This window comes from Girardinichthys multiradiatus, chromosome Y, assembly GCF_021462225.1.
Source record: "Girardinichthys multiradiatus isolate DD_20200921_A chromosome Y, DD_fGirMul_XY1, whole genome shotgun sequence".
In the NCBI taxonomy this organism is placed as follows: Eukaryota; Metazoa; Chordata; class Actinopteri; order Cyprinodontiformes; family Goodeidae; genus Girardinichthys; species Girardinichthys multiradiatus.
In genome coordinates this window covers 14,926,264-14,945,952 of record NC_061818.1, presented here as the reverse complement: position 1 = coordinate 14,945,952, position 19,689 = coordinate 14,926,264, and the positions used below count along the sequence as shown (strand labels likewise).

The window sequence follows — 19,689 nt, the reverse complement described above, 5'->3', positions numbered from 1 at the left end:
GTTGTGTATCTTTGACAAGACTTGAAAACTGACACTCTTCATCCAGTCTGACTGAGCTTTAGCTGTTTTTAAAGGAATAGGCGAATATTTCCATCCCCATGAAGCTGGTTGAGACATACCTTAATGAATGAGGAGCCATGTTTTGTGTTGAAAGTTGTTTTAAAAGGTATTGACTCTGGGGCTGAATACAAATGCATGCCACACTTTTCAGATTTTTTTGTTGTTGCTGTAAAAACCATGTATAATTCTTTTTCCACATCACATTCATCCACTGCATTGTGTTGGTTTATCTCACATAATCCCCCAAACATGTGTTGTATTTTGTCATTTTAAGCTGAGGGAAAACTGTGAAGGCACTCAAGTGGTATGAATACTTTGGTAAGGCACTCTAAATGTCTGTGGTAAAGGATTTCAGCTATGCTGCAAATGTAATATTGTTTGTCAAAGTGGGAAACGTTTGCTACAATTGATATGTTCACATACCAGAGCTGTCCTCTTAACACTGTGTTGTTTCCTCTTGTTTATTCAAATTTCCTAGAGGAAAAAAAAAACATTTCTTGGTATTGTAAGATTTACGGTAAGTAAAAAAAAATGATAGTAAAATAATTATAAAATAGAAATACTTTAAATTCTGCTGAGGTCTTAGGATCTGTTAACTAATACGTTTTCAAATAAGAAAACTGCTTAGAGTTCTTCTATATTGCATTTCTCTCTTCTGGTTAGATGGCTGCAAACTGGACAGATGACTCACCTATGATAAACTCACATTAGACGTGTTATGATCTGGATTATGCAGTCAGTCTCTGCTAAAAAGCAACAAACGTTAGAGGCCGTGCATGTGTTTTTTCTGCAGCCTGCGTCGTCCGCCGTTTGGACTTGTAATGGTTTGTTGGTTAATGAATTATGCAATGCAGAGCCAGTGTTGTCTACCCTTGGTTAACAGTACTCTCCTTACAACATTGGCATTGTTGGAGGCTCTTGGAAAACGCAATGTAAAGGTGTTGTTTGTTTTTGAAGGTGGCTTGATTCTGATGGCTAAAAAATTAAATTGCAGCAGCGTTAATAGCATGAATAATTGAATGTGTGCATTTCTTTTCACAGACAGGAGAATCAAGAAGGGGAACAGCAGTTCATGGAAGACAAGAAAAAGAAGAAAGAAGAGAAAAAGAAAAGGGAAACCTCTCAGAAGGTCAATCTTTTGTTATTACTGTATATTTTTAGTTGGTAATAATCCCTCATAGTTGGGGTAAAATAGTGTTTTAAAATGGATCTAGACATGTTGCATGTTACACATCTAATTATTTCCAGTTTCAGTCAGTCTGATTTGGCCAGATAACACAAGTCTAATCAGGCTTGCATCTAAGCATGCTTAGCTGGCCCGTGCATGCATACCTGGGCACTGACCCAGAAATGCTGAACATTTGATGGAAGAAAAGCCAAACTGTTGTTTGTTTGTGACGTAATGGATCAAACAAAAATTTCCCAATACTAACTGGTTGAAAGGGGCAAATTGCCAACTGTTGTAGATCATTTGTGCATGTTATATATTTTCCTGCACAAGCCCTGAATTGTGCTTTAGCGTTGCTGCATAGATACATTTGGACTTCTCTGTGTTATTTTTGGATCTCTGATTGTAATTTACATTCTTTTCTGAGGAAGCTCCACAACGTCTGTTTTTATTTGGGGTTTTGTGTTTTTTTTTTCTGTTTGTGACAGATCCCAGAAAGAAAGTGGGAAACAAACTTGAAAAGTGTTTGAATACTTTTGTAAGGTGCTGTTCCTGTATGTGTCTTTCTGGGCTCCTCTCCAGATGCAGTAGCAAAACCTACCTCTCAAATATGAGGCCTTTTGTTTTTTTTTTTTAGATTTAGGCGTAAACTCATTTATAAATGTACCATTCTTGCTGTTGACGTCATTTTTTTTACCTGATATTTTCTTCTCTGACTCGTCTTTTAGGTGCCAGAACAGAAAATCAAAGGTAAGTTTTTATGTTTAGTCGTTACTTTATTTATGCCTTATATTAAATAAACACTATGTAATGTAAAGGTTTTCTCTGCACAAACTTTGCAGATAATGTTGTCACGCATGTGCTAGCGTTATAAATAAGTTTTCCTAATGCGTAACCTTTATGAACCCAAGTCTTGAAAGTATTTCACACCTTGGCCTGTGTTTATGTTTCAGTGCCAGAACCAGCCAAGCCCTCCTGTTCCCAGCCACTCACCGCCCCAGGCTCAGTGTCCCCCAGCTCTGGCCCAGTTTCCCCATCATCACCCAGTCCTGGTGCAGGTGGGGGTTCCACCCAAGTCCCTCCTGGTGGCGGGAACAATGCAAAGCAGCGGACTGCTGTGGCCAACGGACAGCCCTCCTCCTCGTCTCCTTCTGGAAGTCAAAGTTCACAGCAGCGATACATGTCTAGAGAAGTCCCACCACGATTTCGCTGCCAGCAGGACCATAAAGTGCTACTGAAGAGGGGCCAGCCACCGCTGTCCTCCATGCTGGTGGGGGGAGGGGATTCCAGTACAGGAGGAGTCGGAGGAGGCAGTGGCTGGGATGGTTCCCCATCTTTACAGGGGCCAGATAGCCCTAATGCAAACACAGATGGAAATACAGGTAACTACATATTTTCTCAGCATCTCTGCATCAGAAGGTGAGGTTATGTATGTTTAAAGCTAATTTGGTCTTGTGCGTGGCGCATGCTGTAGAGGTAAAGCATGTGACTCGCATTCAGAGGCTTCAGTCTATGAGGCAGCCGTCCCGGGTTTGAGTCCCGACTCTGGATATCCTTGCTGCATGTCTTCCCCCTCTCTCCACCCTCCCTCTGGGGAAAAATAAAGGCTACTAATGCTGCAATAATAAAAAAAAAAATGTTGGTCTTTATTTTGAGCAGGGATGGGCAAAACATTTAAACATGCAAATTCCTGTATTTCAATTTAAGTTTAGCTGTTGGTAATTCAAATATTTTCTGTGATTTATAGGGACCGTGTAATAACAAGATATGTGTAGTCAAAAGAGCTCCCTGTACTGTGACCCTCCAAAAAACTTCATCATAAAACTAACCGCCAAAGCGGTCTTTTCTTTATAGGACCGTTAAAAACTGGATCTGCTCTGCTGGAGGAATCCTACTTGTGAAATGTTAAATTAACTTCAGAAGCTTTTGTCCTCAGATTCCAACGTGGGTTCATCTTCCCCTTCACCTCCCAGCTCATCCTCATTTTGTGTTGCTGCTCTGTCGTCTTCTACTACTACTTCAACTTATGCAAATTCCACATGGGGGGCAGGCTCCAGCAGCCAGTCCTCCTCTCAGGGCTGCAGGAAGGTGTTTATGGATGGGACTGACCTGGATGACTGGCCCAGCATCACTGCTGGCCCCAAACTGAGTTCTGAAGGGGCTGGAGGAGAGGTGCAGGAACAGGACTGCCCTGGTAACAACAACAGTAGTGCCTCATGGGGGGAGATAAACATGCAGCAGAAGGGAGGAACAGCAGGAGGAGGAGAAGGGAACCTGGACAATCTTTTCCCACCTTGCTCTTCTGCTCTTTCTTCTTCCTCCTCGCCTAATGAATGTGCTCAGCCAAGTGGTGTGTGGGTGTCTTCCACTTCGTCCCAAGTGGAGGTAGGCCAAGGCTCGGCAGCATCTTACAATTCCAAAGTCTCCCATCTTCCTGGGTCTCAAGAGAGCCCTTTGGGTGGCAGCAGCAGCGTCCCTGGTGCCAATTTCAACCCTAATGTGAACCCCTCTGCCTGGCCTGCCCTGGGGCAGGGCGGGACCGCCGTTTCGGCTTGCAGCGGCTCATTGCAGCACTCGTCCATGACTTCAACTTCCTCATTTTCTGCCAGCACCACTGTCATCACCACTCAAACACTTTCATCTGTGAATCAAACTGGTCTTTACCAGCAGCACACTGAAACCGCTGTGGAAGCCAAGACTGGAGAACAGCAGCAACACTTAGGAAATCCAGTGCTGGGGCCATGTTCAGGCGGGGCGATGAAAGAAGCCGGACCAAATCAGGAAGGCAGCAATGAGGAAAATAAGGTTGATGGTGAAGGTGAAGCGAGTGAGAATTTTTCTGGCTCTTCGTCTTCCTCCTTTGCTGCCTCTTCATCTTGGAGGGCCATGCCTCCGGTGTCCTCTGAACTTGGGACAGGTGCCTCACAGGCAGATGGGTGGGGCGGAGGGGGTACTGGACCTGAGGGGCAGGAAGGGAATGTTTGGAGGTTTGATAGCCAGGATGAAAAAGCAGGATGGGGCAAGGGAACTGGTGGAGGGCCAGTCAAACCAGTTGTATCTCAGGGAGCTTGGGAAGGAGGGAGTACGGAAGCAAATTGGGGTGGCACTTCAGAAAGTATCAGTTCTATTAATTTAGCAATAGGAAGTGGAGAAGTGGAGGGGAGCAGCATCAGCAGCAGTACGGACAGTGTGGGTGGTGGTGGCAGCTGTTCAGAGGAATCTGCCTCACAAAATTTAGCAACTATGACAAAAGCTTTGGACAATCAGAAAGGGATTGAAGGTGGGGATGGGACGGTTGGGGAGTGGGGAGGAGTAGGAGGGCAGGGTGTTGCCGTTGGAGGTGGTGGAAGACATTCATCATCTAGTGGCAGTGGATCCGTAGCTGGAAGCGGAAGTGGACACGAGCGCTCTGCGCAGCATTGTTCCAACCAGTCCTCCCAGGCAGAAGTGGCCTTAGTTAGCATGCTCAACCGAACGGACCTGGACCCCAGGGTTCTGTCCAACACGGGCTGGGGGCAGACTCAGATAAAGCAAAATGTGGCCTGGGACCTGGACACCTCAAAAGGTGTAGGGAAAGGAAATGAAAGAAACCCTTCATCTTCCTCTGCATTATCATCAGTAACCATAAACACTACCACTATTCGCAGTTCTAGGTACCCATCTGAGAGTGGTTTGGTGTCGAATGATGCGTCGCCTGGCAGCCTAAACTCTGCTTCTGCTACATCCAGGGATAATTGGGATGGTGGTACTACACAGCCCACTGGTGGTCCTTTTATGCCTAGTAGCACCATAAGGAAGCCGGGATCACCAGAAGACAATATAATGGGTGGCCAAGGAAAGTCAGCGGGGGGATGGGGAGAACTCCCATCTGAGAAAGAGGGCAAAGGATGGAGGGCGGATGACCAACAATGGGGAGGTCACAGGGGAGGAAGGAAAAACTGGCAAGACTTTGAAAAACAGGGTAGTGGGTGGGGAGATGGAGCAGATGACAAAGGAACAGGGGGATGGAAGGGATCTACAAGAGGAGAAACGAGTGGTTGGGGAGAAGAATGGGAAAAGAGAGACTCCACATCTGGAGCTGGGTGGGGAGATGGGAGGAGTAGAGTCGGAGGCAACTCTGATGAGGGATCCTCCTGGGGAAAGCTGGATGAAGAGGGATCTCAGCATGGAGGATGGGGAGGAGGAGGAGATGTGGGTGGAGGCAAATCCCACAAAGACTGGGGGAGCGCCAAACCCAACACAGCACCAATACCAAACAGCCATGTGGCACCAACAAAAGCCCAAAATCAACAGCAGCAGCAATCACAGGGGCAGCATCCACCGGGAGGGTGGAACAACCGGCCAAGTGTTGGAGGCGGAGGTCAACTTTCAAAGAACCAGAACCAAAGTTTGGGCTGGACCTCTGGCCCAATTCCTCAAATATCTGGGGGTGTCAGTGACTCCATGGAGCCCAGTGGCTGGGAGGAACCTTCCCCTCTGTCCATCAGTCGGAAAATGGAAATTGATGATGGCACATCAGCCTGGGGAGACCCAACGCGCTACAACAACAAGAATGTGAACTTGTGGGACAAGAAGAGTACTGCACCGGGCCCAAACCACAGTCAGCAGGGCCCGCCACCACCAATGCAACAACAACCTCCAAGAAGGCAGCATAGCATCAACACGAACCCTGGCAGTGCTGCAGTGGGTAAGTAAATTGAATAACTGTACTGATTACTAGGATTGTCAGTGTAATTGGAATATCGATATAATCGATGATTAAAATAATGAATTATTAAGATACTCTGCCAGCCAGCCATAAGCTCGTTTGAATATTAGGTTCATGGACTTGGACAGCCCAATGTTCGGTCAGCTTCAAGGCTCAGTTAGAATCGTGCTTCGGGGTGTAGCGCAGGGCGAGCCTGAGCAAATGCTGTAGGCGTTCATACTTGACGCTGACACTGGGCCTGTATTCTCTGAAAACACGGGGCAGTATGCTACAAAACCAGTGGTAATGTCATAAAAGAGAGAATGTTTGATGTCACACACCAAAAATGGCTGTGTGCACTATCAAACGTTTCTTATCAACGGGATTCTGTTTCTTGAAAAGTTTTAGATTCATAAGAGAAATAAATGAACAGAAGTGCCTCTTGACGCTGTTAATACGTAACTTTGTAACTCTGCTTTCTCTTACCTTTTTTGTTTGTTGCTTTTTCTGTTACTTTCTTCCTTCTGTTCATTGAGGAGAGGTTTATTTGTATATGAAATGTTTGGACCTTCAACTTCATTCATTCTGAATGTAGCACAGCACTTGTGGTCCACTTCAAGCACAACCAGGCGCCGCAACAGCACACAGAGCCCGCACACATGGCGTGGACGATGTGATCGCGTCACTGTTGGTGCGCGCATACCAAAACAATTGCCCCCCCCCCCCACCCCCTTGTCAATGATCCAGCATAACCTAGCCGAGGTACCACAACATCGAGATGTGCTTCCCAGAGTTCGAACAACGCAACACTCCAGTCTTTTTTTTTTTTCTTATTAATGACAAATAAACAGAACATGACATTCTCGATGTTGACGAAGGAAATAAATGAAAAGGATTTGAAAAGTATACCATAAACATGAAATGCCAGGGGGTTCAAATCTTTCTAACACAGAAAATTGTATTAAAAGGTTTAAATAGATTAACATTTTTTTGTTGTTGTTGGTTTTGCTGTCCATTTTTGAGAAAATACATATAACGCTTTATACCAAAGTAATTTAATTAAATTTGGTTTAAGATTGGAGAACCTAGATTTATGAATATAGACGTTGGACGGTATAAGTAGTAGGATAATCACACAAAAATGAGAATTTAGTTTACAGTCAGTATCTTTGTAAATAAATGAGACACTTTTCCAATAGAAGGTAAAATTAGAATAAGCATGATCAGAAACAAAATGTGAAAGTCTGCTCTGAAGATGTTTTGTAAACAAGCAACACCAGAATAAACGAGACATTGTTTTCCTATCGGCTTCCAGTACAGTTTACATTAGTATCACCTTAAAGTCTGTGAAGGTAGTGGTTAGTTAGATACAACCTATGAGGGATTTTAAACGAAACTTCCCCTACTTCGTTGTACTGCGGTACGAATCAGTGCAGAAAAATATCAATCGACTGACGGCTCAGTCAGCTACTAAATAGTGGAGGAACGAACCCAACCAGTGCGTCCTCTGAAATAATCCTCCGTTTAGCTGTAAAGGCATTGGAGGCTAATGTAGCTTATAATAACACAGGTTATGGTGGAGCCAGACTGAAGCTGACAACTAGATAAGAAAAACGTAGGAGCCCGCGGCAACCGACCCTGTTGCTGTAGTTAAAAACGGAAGAAAATATTATGCAAAATGACCAGAAAGACAGAAATTGTACAGGGCTGCTACAGAATACGTCTGCATGGATCACTATATATTTACACTATAAAAATGTTTTGTATGTTTCAGATAATGTTTGCCATTGAAACTCTTTTTTTAGTGCAGAATGATCCTTTATTTGTCCCTGTAGTAAATTGCTTCAGCAGCGAATTGACAGTGACTGAGTGGTACACTAAAGATAAGAAATTCCTCTAAAATAATACACGACCAAATCAATGGTACATAGTTCTATAAACGATGTTGGCACCAATACAATCCGTTATCACCTACTGTTTTGCCAAACAGGGAAGTGACATTTCAAGTATATATAAAGAAGTGCTGAATTGTCCCCTACTTACTGATTTTGCTTTAATAAAGGAAGGTAAAATGTTATCATATTGCAACTAGAAAGAACCATGTGCCATTTAAAGTCATATAGTGAAAACCCTACTGGTTATAAGCTGTCAGTTTCCTCTCTTAGCACAAAACTAAATGTTCAATTCCTTTCATGTCCACATCTAGGCATGTGGGGAGGAGGTGCACAAAGTGTGGATGATGGTACAACGGCTTGGGGCCAGACATCAGATGCTCCAACAGGCTGGGGTGAACCAGATGATTCCAGCAAACCATCTGGCTGGAGGAACCCTTCACCCAACCCTAGTAAACCTGGTAAGAATAGAAAGGACATGTTTAATTATGTACCTCACTGTAGCTTCAGTGCCTTGCAAACGTTTCTTTCCACTCTCTTTCATATTTTGTTGATCCGTTTAGTTTTTGCACAAATAACCCGTACTTTCCAAAAATCTCTAGAACAAATATCCAACCTGTTAATACAAAGGATTCAGACCTGTCACACTAAATGGCAGAGAACTGACCGTCTGCTTTGTTTTTGCTGCAGGAGTAAAGTCAGTAGAAAGCTGGGGCGGAAAGGGTGAGAGCTCCATCGTAGCGTCCAGGCATCCAAGCTGGGAGGAAGACGAGGACAGTGGTGGTGGAGTCTGGAACAGCACGGGTTCTCAGGGAAGCAGCTCTTCATTTAACTCTGGAGGCTGGGGTCAGAGTCATGCTGGAAAGAGGGGAAACATCAAGGTAGGAATTGGATACTCTTCTGGAACATAACTATTTTAAAATACTTTGTTTTAATTAAGAGCAACGTATGGTTTCTTTCTTGAAGAGTGGAGGAGGAGACAGCTGGATGAATCCAGTGTCACGCCAGTTTTCCAACATGGGTCTTTTGGTAAGACGTCTTTTAGGAATGTCAATCCTCTTTGCTTTTATAAATAGTTATCATTAAAAACATACGTTTTTTTTTTTTTCTCAGGGTGACGATCCAGGTGTTGAAAAAAAGATTGATGGGGACAAGAGAGGAATAAATGACTATAATGGAGAGATGCGAAGAGGAGGAAGAAGTGGAGGAGGGTACCGCATGCCTAGTTCCAAAGACATGGGTTCTGGTGACATTGGACCCTATGGTGATAAGGTAAGAGTCTTATATAGTATTATATTAATGTTGCATAATTCCAACATTAAAAACTGAGCTGATCTACTCAACAAAAACTGTTTTTGAGGCCATTTTTATCTGATCAGATTTAGAAGATATTTATATTTAGATTGTGATGGAAATCATATCTTATCTGCAAGAAAAAAAGGCACTTGTTACTACGTTACTTGAATCAAAGTTTTAATTTGGTCCTCTCTGCAAACAATGTAATGTACTTTGTGGTACATTTGTGCCACTAGATGGGTGGCCATGGAATGTTTGTTGCCAGTGGAGGAGGGATGCCTCAACCTCGAGGGATGCACCAGCCTGGCATGCATTCGATGAACCCCTCCCCAGGGTTACGGGCTCAAGTGCCTCATCAGTTCCTGTCTGCACAGGTTTGATGTCCTCCTTTTCTTGTTTATATTTTTGGGTACAAACAGGTTAGTATTTGTCTGGTGGTTTTTATTCTTCTAATTTTTAGGAATCCCAATGAGGGTTAGGGAATGAAATTAAAATAGTTAAATATCTGTGAGAATTGTTTTTTAAGAAACTAAAGAGTCTCTGTCCAACATATTATTGTGTACTGCAAGCACCTTGTATGTGACAGGAGCACATAAGGTACCTGCAATCAGTGCAAATCTCTGAATCTTGCACTTATGTTTTTATAATTTGCTTCAGTGTTATCAAACCCCCATTTATGTGCGATCTTTTTTTATTCTACAGGTGCCGGGTCCCATGCTGAAGCAGATGTCCTCTCCTGGTGGCAGCGTGGGGGGAGTAGGAGGTGTCGGTGGTGTTGGAAGTGTCGGTGGGGTCGGCGGCGTTGGTGGAGGAGTCTTCCCACCTCAGATTTCCCCACAGCAGCTTGCAATGCTCAGCAACATTTACCCTCACATGCAGCAGCAGTTCCATCTGGTATGTGCTAAAACATTATGTAACACACCAAGATGAGTCATCTGCTGGTGACCTTTTTTTGTGAATCCACATTAGGCAACCTTGCATAAATGGCCGCCTCACTGGGTTGAAAGTTCATAAAATGTTTCTTAGAAAAAGCCCTTGTAGTAATTTGATGTGTCAGTTGCTGACCACCTGTGCCCTTCAACACGCAGGCTTGTCAGCTCCTGATACAGCAGCAGCAACAGCAGCAGCTTCTCCAGAACCAGAGGAAGTTCCCACAACCTCAGCCTCTGAGACAGCAGACAGACACACAGCAGGTGAGCATTTTAGAGCAATCATGCAAATTCAGAGCTTCTTTGTTTCATCTACACTTTCTTGATCACACTGCAAAACAACAAAAACTAGGCAAGAAGCATTCACACTATCAGGGCTGCAACTTTTAGCCGACCTCATCCAAACAAGTCATGGAGCATCTATGGTCAGACTCCTCCAGTGTCGGCTGTTTTGGTTGCATTTTGTGACGTGAACCACATGCTGCACTTCTGTTTCTCCCCTTTACATTTCAGCAGGTTGAGTTTGATGGTTGTGTTGCTAAGCGACACAACTACATGATAAGAAAAATAATTAACGGTTGCTAAGTGAATACCGTTTTATTTCTGTTTGCTAATGTGTTAGCAGCAACATTAAATCAAGAGAATAAGACATACTTGAGTGGTCATCTGATTCTGTGCCGGGGTAAATGGCTAATTCATAACCTTAGCTGATTCTGGATTATCTTTATTTAGTTCCAGTTCAAATTCTAAAATGCCAAACTTGGACTGAATTATACAGGCCTTGTTTAGCAGATAAAATTTAAAGCATAGTTTATGAAACCTTTTTTTTTGTTTGTCAAAACATAAAGAACCGGTTCAGTGTATTATACAGTGCTAGAACTGTAGCTAGAACCGGTCTTTTTTCAGCCTCCATCCTTGACCCAAACTCATGTGGTCTGAAATTGGTCTTTTTTACAGACTGGTAAAAACTCCACAAATCACATTTTTGATTTAGAGCTGTTCAAAGAAGAAAACCAAATATTTTGAAATTCCCATCCCATAAATCAATGCTGTGGCCTGCATGCCTGTGCAAGCCTGAAAAGGTGCGGTGAAGCAGGTTCTGCTGCCAGGAACAGAAACTATGCCTTCAGACAGCAGCCTTCAGACTATTTGATAAAATAGTCAAATACTAAAATAATCATTAGTTGAAACGCCATAACTCTACTCTGTCATCTAAATACTAAACTTACACATTATCCTTTTCTACTTTCTTAAATTTCTTCTCAGCTGGCGAGGATCATGGCTATTCTCCAGCAGCAGAGGCAACAGCAGCAGGTTGGAGTGGGAGGAGCAACATCTGGAGGAGGAAACTCCAAGCTGTCCCCCTCTCACCTGGGAGGAGGAGTGTCCAAGCAATCCATAGGAGACCCTCTTCCACACACTGGAATCGGGGGTCCCTTATCGGATCTTCATGCCAAAACACAAGGAATGTACACTGGTATGTCCTCAAGATAGCAGATGTGGTTTGACATGTTTTACTCACCAGTTAAGCAATTAATTGATCAAGGTTTTTTTCTTGTCAGGGCTTTCAGCTGGTGGTAACCTGTCTACACTAGAACTCAGTCCCATGATGGGGGGCATGAAGGACATGAGTGGACAACAGTCCCGCTTTAAATGGATGATGGAGGGACATTCCCCAGCTCCCTCTCCTCCAGACACGGCCCTTCACAAGAACGGTAGACTAACGAATGCTTCCCAGTGGGATTTTTATATATGAAATCTCCAATGCTGTTGTGAATATTATTTATTCCCATTCAGTGTGTCTGAATGTGACACTGCTCTTTTTTTGTTACTCTGTGTGCTATCCACAAGGCCCTTTACCCAGTGCGATAAAGGTTCGAGGAGGGTCTCCTTACTCCCAGTATGAAATGCTGGGCAGTGAAGGTTTAGGGATCCCACCTCAGGGCTCTGCAGACAGCTGGCACCGGACTCCTGGTAGTAAAATGGGAAACAAACCTGCCACTTCAAGCTGGCCTCCAGGTCAGTACATCCTTCAGTCTGAGGAAGAAGGTGCTGCATAAAGTTTCACACTTAAATTCCTAAAAACCTTGTAAGTTAATTAACTGCAGCTTAAGCATTGTAATTCAGAATCAATTAACTTTGTGGATTTTTGAAATTGTTAGAATATTTCCTTAGATCATAGCCAGGGCTCTAAATCTTGTTAATACATGTAAATCACACAGATTATTTCAGCTACTTAATATGTTCCTGTTCTCTTATGGCAGAGTTCCAGCCTGGTGTGCCATGGAAAGGAATACAGAGCACAGGGGACCCAGAGTCGGATCCCTACATGACCCCTGGCAGAGTTCTTGGCTCCCCATCATCCCCAAACCTCAATGATCCTGACCACCCGTTACTGCGAGACAATATAGGTATTTCTCTCTGTCTATCAATTATTTTCATCTAAAGGAGAAATTTCAACTCCTTAAGAAAACAAATGATGTACTGAACACTGAAAGAAATATCTAAATATTACTGTTATGCCACATTTACTGTTAGTTGCTGTACACAGTTAAGCTTGTAAAATCAATTTAAAGACAGAACATGCAAAAGTAATCATACCCATTCAAATTCACATCACAACAAAAAACTTCAGTATAATTTACCAGGATTTTATGTTATAGATCAATAGTGTAAAAATGGGCAACACATTAGGAAATAGATTATAATTTTCATTTCCAACCATTCAGTGGTAAAAGTCCTAAACAAACAGGTGAAACTGCAGCAGTGGTGATCTGCCCTCTAGGCACGCCTTAAATCTGTCCTCTCTCTGGTGCAGCCTGTTGAGCTAATGGGGCTGTTGCAAATCCTGAGAGGACGCACCATCATTTTAAATAAACCCTGAAGGAAATGCCACATTGCTTAGGAATAAATACAACAGAGAATGCTCCTTATCACAGAAGCTTTGCTGCTCTGTGTACTGTAGCTCAACCCTCCTGTTTCCTGCAGCTCGTACAAAAGAAAAGTCTTTATAGTGGATCAGTATTAGGACGGTTTCGCCGTTGTTGAAACAGGTTTAAGGAACACTGTTTAATGCTAGTTTTTTTTTTTCCCCATGAACTGTTGATGGATTTTTCCAGTGCTGTTTTTTTGCACTCTTTGTGAGATGACTTGAGATATTTTTATTATTGGATATCACAGTGTCTATAGTTTACTGATCATTTTTATTGGTTTGTAGGGCCAAACCCGTCCCTCAACACCTCGCTGCCTTCACCTGGTGCCTGGCCCTACAGTGCCTCAGACAACTCCCTCAGCAATGCACACAGCACAGGTCCGATGTTTATTTTGTTTCTTCTTTGCATTGGGCCTTTAGAACCTTTTCTATCAACCATTAATTAGGAAATCAAGTCACTCTGGTTCTATGTTCTGTTTTCTTTTTGGTATTATAATTGCATTAGAGCAGTTTCCAGAGTTGTTTTTTATGTCTGCAAAGATGTCTTATCTGCCGTCTGCAGCGTGCCTCTGTGTAATTTTCATTTCAAAACTCATTTATTGCCCCCTCTCTCTCCATATCTCTCACTCTCCATATCCCTCTCAGGAAAGTACTCCGAGTACAAGCCCAGCTGGCCTCCAGAGCCCATCGGACAAAATAAGTTATGGAAGACCAACCGCAATAGCTCACAGCTGCCGCGCCCCCCTCCCGGCCTAGCCAATCAGAAGCAGGCCTCGCCCTCCCCGTGGGGAACTGGAGGTCCACGGTTGGCCCGGAGCTGGGGAGGGATGAATCAAGAGTCAAGATTTGGGTCAGGTACTTTGTAGAGGAACTTGGTTTCATAATCATTTTTTCGGCGTTTGTTTTGACTTTATGCTGTTTTGGTGGGAATGTTTCAGGTGGCATTACTTGTGTAAAATTTGGATTAAATGTAGATCTGTGACTGTGTTTGTCATCAGTATATCCTCTTTTTGGTTTGTCATGCCATTTCTCTCTCCTTGTTATGTTTTTGTTTCATTTAGGCTCAGCTTGGAGTGATGATGGTACCTCTAGAAGCAGCTGCTGGCTGCTGCTGAGAAACTTGACCCCTCAGGTAAGGACAGAGGAAGCGACATGGAAATTAGAGACTAATAATACCAAGAGTAGTTCAAAAATGTAACGCATTAAAAGGACTAAATTACAGTAACAGAGGTGTGTGATTTCTGGTGGATTCATGTCACAAATACACCCAATGGTTCAGATTAATGGATCATATAAATAAAGTAAATATTTTGTTTGTTTGATTATGCAGCTGCTTACTGGGTGATAATATCACAGAGCCTTGCAAAAATTTCAATTTCCTAAAACTGTTTCACATTTTGTCCTATTACAGCTACAAACTTAAATAACTATTATTAAGATGTTATGAGATGGATCAACCTGATGTAATGTATAATTGTGAAAGGGAAGGAAAATCATACATGGTTTTGGCCTTTAGGTTCAGCCCAATCGGCACCTTCCAGCAGGACAACAGCCATAAACTTACAGCCAGAGCTAAAATAGAATCGTTTAGATCAAAGCAGATTGATCCATTAGAATGGCCTAGTCAAAGATCCAGTCTAAAACTAAATAGAATCTTTGGCTAAACTTGAAACAAGATGTTCAGGCACTCTTGCTGAGGAAAACTGCCAAATATTTGACTATATACCTTTCTTGGCCCACTTATCAAATACATTTTTATTTAAAACCCATACATCCTTTTTATTCCACTTCAGTTATGCACGACTTGCATAAAATACATTGAATTTTTGTGGTTTTCATGTCAAAAAATGTGAGAACGTTCAAAGTGTATGAAAGCATTTCCCAGGCACCATTTTTGTCAGAAATATACAGGTACAATAAAACCCTGAGTTTTCTAAATTGTTTTTCTAAAATAAATAGTTATTGTTTCAGATATTTCAGATCTCTATGATGCAGATCAGACAGGCCGAAGCATGACCCAGCTACTATTATATTGTAGAGATAATTGAGCCACTTAAATTACTGTTGCAAGACATTTCTTATGGAAAAGCCTAAAAATGAAAATATTTCTGAGCTTACATCACTAATGCTCACCAGTTATCTCTTTGGACATTCTCACAGTATAGCTCTATATCTCATTAACTGTTAATCAATTATAAATCAAGGCAATAGATAGTGCATCGTCTGCATTATTAACACGTAGCCTTTTATATGCACAACAATCTTTGCACCACCACCAATGTTTCTTGGCCTTTTTCTGGCCCAATACTCGGTGTGATATATTTCACATATGCTTACTGATTCTGGAAACATTCTCCTTTCTCTTATAGATTGATGGCTCCACACTGAGGACTATCTGTATGCAGCACGGCCCCTTGCTGACCTTCCACCTGGGCCTAACCCAGGGCAGCGCTCTGGTTCGATACAACAGCCGGCAGGAGGCAGCCAAGGCTCAGGGTGCTCTTCACATGTAGGTTTACCAGCAGCCTCACAGACACTAGTTCCTCACAAATGTATTAATACTGCTGTTACTTTTTCACATTTTTCTCATTAAATCGACAGGGCTTGTAAATAGAATCCAATTGTGTGTAATTCAGTCTCAGTTTAAATCTAGTTATTCTGTGATTGCCTCAGAGGTTTGAAGAATAAGGAACACAGCAGACAGGTCAGGGATAAAGTTGTGAAGTTTAAAGGAAGGTTAGGTAATAATACAATATCGCAAGCCTACATTTCTCATATCACTGTCCAACCCTTCATCTAAAAAGTCCAAAAAAATGAAACTATTTAGGCTACATGCAACATTGAATATGACTTTGGACTCACCAAACTTTGGACTCACCAAACCATGCATCCCCACAGTGATGCATGGTTTTGGCCACATCATGCAGTGGTAACTTTTCTTCAGCATTGATGGAAAATCTGGTCAGATTTGATGGGAAGATAAATGGAGCTAAATACTGATTCTGGGTACAAAAAAAAAAGTTACAAGCTGCAAAAGACTTAAGACTGGGGTGGAAGTTTACCTTCCAGCACAACAACAGCCTTAAAAATGCAGCCGGAGCTATAGTGGAATGGTTACAATTTTTTTGGTTGAATAAATATGTAGGGGGCTATTTTAGCAAGGAGAAAAATGCAAATCATTCAGTTACTAGATGTACCAATTAGTCAGGCATTTGCTGTTAGCTGGAAATGTACCAAAATACGGTTCTACAAAGTATTGACTCAGAGGAGCAAAAATACAAATGAACATCACACTTTTCATATTGATATTTGTAAAAATCCCAATAAATGCTTTGGAGTTTGTGTTTGTAATGTAAGAATCATGGAGGTTTAAGGAACATGAATACTTGCATGGTGCTATAAACGTTCACCAAGAATACTCTTGTATTCCTCAAAATGTTGTCTTGACTAACCTTACAGGTGTGTTCTGGGAAACACCACAATCCTGGCTGAATTTGTGAGTGAAGAAGAGGTTGCACGCCATTTTGCACATTCCCAGACTGAAGGGGCCAGCTCAGGAGGAGCAGCAGGCAACGGAGCGCCCAATTCATCCGGAACGGGAACAGCTGTGGCCAGCAGTGGTGGGAGCTCCCCGGGGAGGGAGCGGCCAGCGGTGGACACATCTTCAGGTGGAAATGGAAATGGAGGTGCTGGAGTGGAAAGATCGCCAAGCTCTGGATGGCAGAGTCTTGATAATACAGGCACTTCTTCAGAAACATCTTCAGCCCAGGGACCAGGGCTTGCAATATTCTCCCAGTGGAGCACTAACGGGGCAGGGGAAGGAGGTGTTGGCGGAGTGGAGAGTGGGAGGTCGGGGCTATGGGGGGGCATAAATGCAGGATACTCGAGCAGCAGCCTGTGGGGAGCACCACAAATGGAGGAAAGGCACCAAATGGACAGCTCTGCTGGACTGTTGCCTGGCGACCTGCTGGGGGGAGGGGCCGATTCTATCTGATAAGCCCTCTCCATGAGTACGATTGGATTCGAACACACTGATAGGGCATACACTGGGATACATATGTACTTAATATGGCACACACATTTACATGATATGCATATTGATGTACTGAATACATACCCATGCATACGTATACTAGTATGCATATTAATGTGCACACACTTAAAGCAGAAATGTGACAGTTGCTTACACACATTCTCATGGCCAGACTTAAGCTATTATATAAAAAACAAATGCAGGGACTGTTAGATGTGTATTCAGCCTTTTTTTTCCACACATGAAGATTTCAACTGCTTAGACTTGAAACCTGAAAAAGAATGGGAAAAAAAATCAGTGAGTCTCAAAGACTCGACTGGATTGCAATGTGCTTAGTAAGTAGGGGACTTTTTATCCAATTTACACGAACATGCACACACCAAATACAGAGAAGCCTTCAGACAGACAGGCACTGTAAACAGCATTACCTTCATCATTTAAGAGAACACTGAGGTCGAGAGCGGAGTTTGTATTCACATCCCCTTAAAGACAGAGATTGAATCCAAACACATGCAAACAGCTCTGATTAAGATCAGGGCTGTATCTTACTGTGTATGTTAAGTTTGTTTTGTTCCTGTTTTGTTTGGATGTATGATTTTAATCTTTGAACAGTGAAACTTTGGAGAAAAAAAAAAAAGTAATTGATTTGTTTTCCAAATGCTGACCTCCTACTGTTGTATCTCACGCACTCTGTTTTATTGGGTTTTTTTTTTCTGTAATTCGTTCTTGAACATGTTTGTTACTGTTGCAGTGATACATGTTTAATTGCTGGCATTTTCAGGCTACGATGCATTTCTCCATGTGTCGATGCTGCGTGCAGCGTCATACACACTGAGTATGAGTGAGACTGAGTCCAAGTAAGTGGATTAAACCAATGCAGTCGCTGTGCATGTGTGTGAGAATGTGACGATGTGTGCGCATGGTAATGCCTGTCATAATGTGGGTAAGGCTGCTTACTTATACAGAAGGTCTATACAAACAAATGTTCTGAGTGCATTTGGTATTCTGCTGACTGCCTGTTAAGATATATTGGCACTAATGCTTTTTTTTCCCCTTTTATTTGAAGTGTTTTATTTTTTTTTTAGTAGATATGTCTTTTTTTTATTGTCTGACCTGCAATAATAAAAAAACATTTTAATGACACAAAGAGCTGAAGGCATATGCGTTGAGAAAATGGACATGCCAAATCTTATCAAACTGTGTGCAGTGGGAGGGGAGGGGTGGGGCGGGTTGTTTACAGATACAGTGTAAGCGTTACCGTTCGTTTTTAATGGTTTGTTGTTGTGTATTTGTTTTAAATTAAGACAGGCTTTAACACTCCTGTTCAGTGTTTTTGTTTTGAGATTTTACAGAAGAAAAAATTATTTAAACAATGAGAACAAGATTAATAAAGATGAAAGTATTGGCTTCTAACTTTGTCCAGGTGTGTTTTTTTCTAAAGTGTGTATGACTCTAGTCAGAAATTTGCAGACATTCATCTTTGACATAAATGTTTGGATTCATTTTGCATATTTAATTTGAACAGTTCTTTTTAAAATTAATTATACAAGAATCACTTCGGTGACGTTTTTTAAACCAAGATTGGGGTGCCTAAATTAAAATGTATTTTAGATTTTTGTATAATCCACACAAGGTCAATATTACATATACCCTAATGTTGGGATAAGTCTCCCTCAACAGAGTAGGAAGTGTTCATTTCAATTGGTTTCCTTGCATTAAGTATAGTTCAGTAGGGCTGAGGTCAGGGCTATCATGTTATGAGGTCATGTTATCCTGCTTTATCCACTTGAAACACCAAATTTTGTCAAAACTTTAACCAACTGACAAAATATCACCTTCAGGTGAAAGAAACAAGTAAGGCTGTTCAGGAACAGCCCAGGATCCATCAAGACCTAAGGCTATTGTTAAATTAAAACTCCCAGAACACCAGTTTCACCGTCTGCATTGAAGGGCGATTAAAATAAACATGAACTGGGAGAAACCTATCAAGAAAGAAACCTCTGCAAAGTTTTATGGTCAGATAGAACAAAAAATAACTATTAGGACAAAATTACGTTTTTCAGGCCGCAAGGTAATGGTGGCATCATGATATGGATCTGTTTCACTGCCACTGGTACTGATCATTGTACAAAGTGGATCAAATTTTAAGCTTCACCTTAACTGAACAGACTGTTAACACTTGGACGAAAGTGAATGTTCCAATGGAGAATGGTCAAAACTGAGCACAGAGTGAATAAAGCAGGCTAGCATTAGGCTTTTGGAATGGCCTTCCCAAAGCCCCAACCTCAGTCTTGTTAAAGAATAGTTAAATGGCAAGAATTTGCCAGTAAACCAACCAACTTAAATGAGGTTCACTAAAGCACTCATATCTTTGGGAGAACATGTAGTCTCCATGTAGGAAGACAGCACAGGCTCGGATTTAAACCCAGGACCTTCTTCATGCAAGGCACCATACAGTCTCAATAAATCCAGCTCCCCCTAAAAAAAATACCACTAAAGAATACTTAAAAGCTCCAAAATGATTCTGACATCTATGCTGATTATAAGTGTTTGTAAACTTCTGATCACAAATGTATGTGTTTTAGTTGGTACTTTGAAATGGGAATTCTGAAAAGTATTGTATGTTCTACTTGTTATATTGTTAACCTTAACAAAATATAAAAGGAATTTTAAACAGATTTTTTGTTTTACA

At 42.1% G+C, this 19,689-nt stretch overlaps 1 protein-coding gene across 1 annotated transcript; it reads left to right on the top strand.

The window, feature by feature from the left end:
* The first annotated feature begins 1,085 nt into the window (after nt 1-1,085).
* On the top strand, nt 1,086-17,878 carry LOC124864642 (trinucleotide repeat-containing gene 6B protein-like). The gene is made up of 20 exons (XM_047359502.1): nt 1,086-1,189; nt 1,957-1,978; nt 2,182-2,610; nt 3,165-5,915; nt 8,122-8,268; nt 8,498-8,688; nt 8,774-8,836; nt 8,921-9,079; nt 9,340-9,477; nt 9,806-9,997; nt 10,192-10,296; nt 11,299-11,509; nt 11,595-11,747; nt 11,884-12,051; nt 12,297-12,443; nt 13,250-13,342; nt 13,610-13,819; nt 14,026-14,096; nt 15,334-15,473; nt 16,424-17,878. The coding sequence occupies exons 1-20, from the start codon at nt 1,133-1,135 to the stop codon at nt 16,956-16,958; spliced, it is 5,982 nt and encodes a 1,993-aa protein (XP_047215458.1). The 5' UTR covers nt 1,086-1,132; the 3' UTR covers nt 16,959-17,878.
* Nucleotides 17,879-19,689: the final 1,811 nt, after the last annotated feature.

Bases quoted from the DNA above. Each gene is read 5' to 3' on its own strand.
- LOC124864642 (XM_047359502.1), top strand. From the start codon at position 1,133: ATGGAAGACAAGAAAAAGAAGAAAGAAGAGAAAAAGAAAAGGGAAACC. The intron at 8,837-8,920 runs GTAAGACGTCTT...TTTTTTTCTCAG, and splicing joins TTTCCAACATGGGTCTTTTG to GGTGACGATCCAGGTGTTGA. The intron at 9,478-9,805 runs GTTTGATGTCCT...TTTATTCTACAG, and splicing joins ATCAGTTCCTGTCTGCACAG to GTGCCGGGTCCCATGCTGAA.